Consider the following 6,000-nt stretch of genomic DNA (forward strand, 5'->3'; position numbering starts at 1 on the left):
GGGAAAAAAACAAAACAAAACAACCCCCAAAATTCCTAACCAAAATATTTTTTAAAAATCAGCAAACCTCTATGTTTTAAAATAGATTGTCTTAGATTATTAGAAAGATTTGGAAAGTGTCAGAAGGCAGATTATTATATAGCCAATTATCTTTCTAAATTATTTTTGTTGTTTATTTCAATAGAAATGTAGAGCATGTCCTACTTTTGTTAGGACATCTTTATTACAGTCTGGCAGTGTAATGTGACTTTGAGTATCAGTTAATTACACAGTACTTCAGTTTAAAGGCTATGTAGAACTCCAGTGTAGTATAAAGAGGATTTCATAAGAGTTTATTTGGAGGCAGGGCACATTAAATATTTTTTAAAGTGTATTTATATGAAAAATGCAATGAGAATTGACAGTCAATTAATCCCTTGCAGTGGAGTTTGGATTACTGACCAAGGGTATGGAAAAGTGCAGATAAATTATCAGTTTGAGGTGGAGATACCTGGTCTGTTACAGGCACGTAAACAAGTGCTAATGTTCCAATAAATGTATTAAAAAACTTGTTTGTTAGTGACTTTGCTTCCATATTCCTCACAAAAGTATTGTTGATGTAGTGATCTATAGAAAAACTAGGATGTTTCTTTGTCTTAAACTTACTAGCTGCCCATAGAAATGAATATAAATTAGGGGTTTCTCCAAGATGTTGAAATAGGTAGGAAAAAATAGCTTCCCTAGTTTTCATTACAAAACCCTGGCTCAATCCTCCTCACCCCAGTATTTTCAATGAAAACTGTTTAAGTCTTTTGGAAAGACTAATTGTTCAAGTATTGATTTGAATCGTTTTTGATTTCTTTCACTATGCTTGATTCAGTGAGAATCATTTACCTTCAGAAGGTAACCTATCACTGAGTTAACTTCTTATACTTTTTCTTCTACTTGTATGCTGGTTTACTTGTCATCAACAGGCTGCTACCCCAGATGTCCTAAGGACAAGCCTATTTATAATGAAGAGACAAAAGAATGTGTGCCTGAAGATCAGTGCTGGTGTTACATCGATGGAATTCAAGTTCCCCCTGGGCATGAAATACCCACAGAAGAAAACTGTACAATATGGTATATAAAAATTACAAAAACTCTTGCAGTAATTCAGGAAATAATTTATGTATGCTAAGTCCCTCATTTACTTTACTGGGCTTCAAGGAAATAGAGATGAAACTTCAGCTGAAGAGCTGGTATATTCTCGCATTTCATAATTTTCCATAACCATCCAGATTTCTGGTTGGTAGCCTTGTTATAATAAGTATGTTACCAAATTCATTATTTATACTCTTTGAAGTGATATAAATGTCATAATGGCATGAAACCTGGCTGAGTCTCTAGAACAACCTTTTGATTCTTCATGGCTCTGGGAAGAGAGGGACTACTCTGCTTTGCATTCTCACTTAAAACCGGACTTCTGAAATCACTATAATCTGAAATACTCTATTCTAGCCCTGAAAGAGATACTTGAGTCCTAACAGCTCAGTCATAGAGCCTTGCTAATGATAGCACTTATACCTCTGGCTCCACATGGTGACCCTTATCTAGCTGTAAGTTCACTGCTCTGAAAAACAGTTGTTATTGTACTGTTGCAACTTGCAACATAATGTGTTTCATGATAGTTTTAAAATGTTGTACTTAAAGAATGAAAGTGATGACATAGTTTGAATGAAACAATGATAGACAATACTAGAGAATATTGTATCCAGAAAAATACACAGTAGTGTGAATGAAGATCAAGCAAGAAATTTCTGTTTCTGTGCTCTTGGCTCTGCTAACAGCTATCATAAAACAACATTTTAATTTTTTAAAATTTTTCTTTTAGTGTCTGTGGCCCCTCAGGATCCATACAATGTAAACCAGTTCCAGGTAAATAATGTTTGGGGTTTTCTACAAACAATAATTTAAAAATGCATAGAACTGCTAGATCTAACTCTGCAAAAGAGTTAGTATTGATTTAGAATAATTCTCTCCAGTGCCAGTGAAAGTTCTGAACAAAGAAAATCGGGCAGCACTTTTGTTGAATCTTGCTGTTAGTACTTCTTGTTCAACCTTTTTCTCATGTTCCTTCATTTTTTCTCCCCATGTCCTGTATTTAAACTAATGGATTTCACTACAAGAGTTTGCACTTCCTGAATATGTTGTTATTATGGAAAACTGTCAGATAGTAAATTACAATTATTATTTCTCTCAGAACACCTTAAAACTTAGTTTCTAAGTTGGTTCCTCCAAATGTTTTATGCAGGACTTGATTAAATATGTTCTCATGTTGCTTTAAATGTAAAGATAAATTAGCACAATATATTAGATCTAAGCTCAAGGTGCAGCTCTGAAAAAGCATGCATAACTCATGTAAATGGTCTCTTTTCCATAAGTATTTTGCCTTTGCCTCTTACCTGGTAGTAGAAAAATTGCACAGTAAAGCTCTTTCTTGCAGGGTGTCCTTGTGTCATCAATGGAACGAGTTATCAAGTGGGTCAGACTGTGGCACAAGTACAGGATGGTGACATATGTATAACATACATTTGTGCAGAAAATGGTTCTGTGGTTCCAGATAAAATCTACCCTTGTCCAACATCTTCTTCACCTACAGTCCTTTCAACCTCATTTCCTACCAGTACTCTTACCACCACAGGTAAATCTTCAACAGAGATGTGATTTAAAAATTGTTTTCTTAAAGAAAAGTATTTTAAATATTGAATGTATAAGTATATGGGATTATAGATGACACAGAGCAATGCTTATGATACAGATAGAGCAACACAATTTTATCACACTATGGTAAGAAAGATTTTAACATATTGAGTTGATTTATTTCTTATAGAAGAAATTGTAACTATAAATGTACAGGGTGCCTTCCTAATTCTGACAAAAATGTTAGCATCTCAATATCCTAATGGGGTAGTAGAAGTTTTCTCAGAAGTGTCAGCAAAGAATTATAATTAGGATATTTAAACATACTATTATATTTTTTGAAAGCTTGAAACTGATGGAATAATCTCTTTTTGTTCTGTTTCAGTTACCACTACAAGCCATCCAGTGACTACAAGTAAGTTTTAAAATATCAAAGTTAAAAAATGTCAAATAAATATTTAAAGGAAGAGTACAATAAAGACAATCACTACAGAAAAATATATTTAAAACAAAAATAAATAATTTTTTATAATTCCAAAAGTGTGATTGGTATAGACAGAAGAAGAACCTTTAAATGTGTCAGTTTGGTGATTTTATTTTGATGCAAAACTTCTAGTTTAAAACCCTGGTAATATAGAACCAGTTTTAAAACTCTTTTCTTTGGAAAGATGACAAATTGCAATGCATTCCTCTAGTCCTTAATGGAAGAAAATAAAAAATTGATCTTCTCAGAATGTTCTCTGTAAACTCAGATGTGACATCTCTGTCTTCTCTTTCAGCTCCATGCTTTGGATTAATCTGTGATTGGACTGAGTGGTTTGATGTTAGTAATCCTGAAAAAGATGGTGGTGACTATGAAACATATGATGAAATAAGAAAACATGGATACAAAATATGTGAAGCTCCTGAAAAAATTGAATGCAGGGCAGAGGATAAACCTGATGTGAGCTTAGAGGAACTTGGTCAGAAAGTGCAGTGTAATGTTTCCTATGGACTAATATGTAAAAATGAGGAGCAAGATGTAACTATGTGGCAACTTTGCTACAATTATGAAATCAGGGTAAACTGTTGTGAGTGGAAAGAAATTCCCTGTGAGATTACACCTACACCTAGTACACCACAAACTGCAACTTCAACCACCACCAAGACAACAGTACCTCTCACCACTACATCCAGGATTCCCACAGAAATTACCACCTCGCCCACACACATCGCTTCAACCACAAGTGAACTAATACCATCAGTCTCCACTCCAGTAACTTCAACATCTCCAGGTATTTAACAGAAAAATACTCTCTGATTTTACCTTGCCATTGGAGAAATAAAGGCCTGTTGACTACTAAAGGCATGTAACCTTTATAGCACATGTTGTGCTGCAAGGAAGTCTTATGCAGGTTTGGGGGTTTTGTATTTCTGCTCGAGACAACATTCCTGGAATGACCGGTTGTGTGAGATAAGAGGAGGCCATGCTTCAGGCTACCATCACTAGAGGCATTATCTCTGTGGGGCTGTGTAGAATTGCTTCATCAGGCTGACATTGCAGCACAGGGAAATGCCATGATAACCAGGCAGGAACATATTCCTGGGTATACTTCCTTCCCTAACCACAGCTTCCCTTCTCAGCTCTTACTCCATGAGTTAGTAAGGTCTTTATGTAATGAGGCAGATACAGAAAGCCCCATCAAGATCAAAAGCACTGCTCTACCCAATCTCTTGAATATCAGATGGTCTTTCTGATTTTGTGAGAAGCACCTTCCAGCACCGTCCCTAGTCTCTTTGCTAGGAGGAGAAGGGCCATGACCCTGCCTGTGCATAGATTTCAAGGAGTCTGCTTCCTGGGGCCAGAAAGGAAGGGCTACTGATAGAGGCCTTTCATGTGCCAAGAGTGGACTGATTGCTATAGCAGCTCTCTAATGTGTAATTTCTGTTCAGAGCATATGGAGTCCCACTCATGCATCTTGTGCCTTTGTCTGTTTTCTCTGTGCCTGCTGTTTCTAACAGGCCCAGGTTCATCGACACCGAGCACGGCATCCCCTTCAACAAAATCAACAACCACTCCCACTGCAAGACCAGGGGAGACTTCCATCAGCACTGCCAGCACCACGGTGCCCCCCATCAGCACCACCAGCAGCAGCACCCCACGGACAACAACTGTTCCTGGCTCATCAACAACACCCATCTCTACTACTTCAAGCACATCCAGGCCCACACCAACATACACCACCACCGTACCACCTCCAGGTACTTCTCTGATCGGGGCTCTTGTATGTTCCTTTAGCTTGGGAGTAATGGAGATCCTTGAACACCTGTATTTGTGCATCCATATGGGATCAGGGATGGGTGTAACTGCTGGGTATCTCCTGAAACATCCTGTGCCCAGAGCTGGCCCTTGGGCTGGCTGCTTCAGAAGTATTGAGGATTCGAGGGTCCTTGGGATAGAAGGTCTTGGCTTCCCTGACTGTACAGGGTTTCGGGGAGGTATTTCATCCTGGTGCCTGGCTTAGACAAATGCTGAACTGGTGGGAAATCTTGCTTTTGCTGCTGTTAGATCTCATTCCGGAGGCTGCTAAGAATTTAGTCCTTATACTTGTGTTGTGCAAGTGGAGTGGGGCTTCGTTTTGTGGCAATGTAAATTCAGGCATTGTTTTGGCAACAGCTGTGCAGACTTTCTACTCATTCTCCTACTCCTTTTCCCTGTCAGTGCTAAGCCTTGGAAGTAGTTATAGAGGTAGGAAGGAAGGATTCTCCTGGCAGGCTTTTGGGAAAGTTTCACTCTGCACACTGCCACTTGATGTGAACTATGGTCTTTGGTTGATGAGATCCACTATTAGTCTGGGAAGTCCTTCATCAGTTTGACATCACACCACAGGAAAATCACATGACAATGAGGCACGAAGATATTCCTGTGCATATTTCCTTCCTTGACCACAGCTTCCACTCTCAGCTCTTACTCCATGTGATGGGAAGGTGTTCTAGGTAATGAGGCAGAGATAGAATTCCCAAGACAGACTGAAATCATTATACCTCCTTGTCACTTATTGGCTGGTCTTTCTGATTTTCTGAGAAACACCTTCCAGCACCATTCTAATCTCTTTGCTAATAAAGGACAGCCATGACCCTATCCATGAATGGATTTGCAAGGAATCTGCTTCCTGGGGCCAGAAAGGAAAGGCAAGTGATAGAGGCCTTTCATGTGCCAAGTGTAGGCTGACTGCTATAGGTCTGTGGCAGCTGGCTAACATGCAATTTCTGTTCAGAGCATATGGAGTCCCACTCATGCATCTTGTGCCTTTGTCTGTTTTCTCTGTGCCTGCCGTTTCTAACAGGCCCAGGTTCATC

General features: G+C 38.7%; 1 protein-coding gene across 1 annotated transcript in view; it reads left to right on the forward strand.

The window, feature by feature from the left end:
• The window catches only part of MUC2 (mucin 2, oligomeric mucus/gel-forming), a 49,434-nt gene that overhangs the window by 21,136 nt on the left and 22,298 nt on the right, over nucleotides 1-6,000 (forward strand). The window contains exons 26-31 of the mRNA XM_017809445.1: nucleotides 954-1,101; nucleotides 1,853-1,896; nucleotides 2,465-2,662; nucleotides 3,047-3,076; nucleotides 3,441-3,887; nucleotides 4,669-4,902. Coding sequence (XP_017664934.1) covers nucleotides 954-1,101; nucleotides 1,853-1,896; nucleotides 2,465-2,662; nucleotides 3,047-3,076; nucleotides 3,441-3,887; nucleotides 4,669-4,902 — 1,101 coding nt within the window. The remainder of the gene's footprint in view (nucleotides 1-953; nucleotides 1,102-1,852; nucleotides 1,897-2,464; nucleotides 2,663-3,046; nucleotides 3,077-3,440; nucleotides 3,888-4,668; nucleotides 4,903-6,000) is intronic.

Source organism: Lepidothrix coronata, unplaced genomic scaffold, assembly GCF_001604755.1.
Source record: "Lepidothrix coronata isolate B3197 unplaced genomic scaffold, Lepidothrix_coronata-1.0 Scaffold1, whole genome shotgun sequence".
NCBI lineage: Eukaryota > Metazoa > Chordata > Aves > Passeriformes > Pipridae > Lepidothrix > Lepidothrix coronata.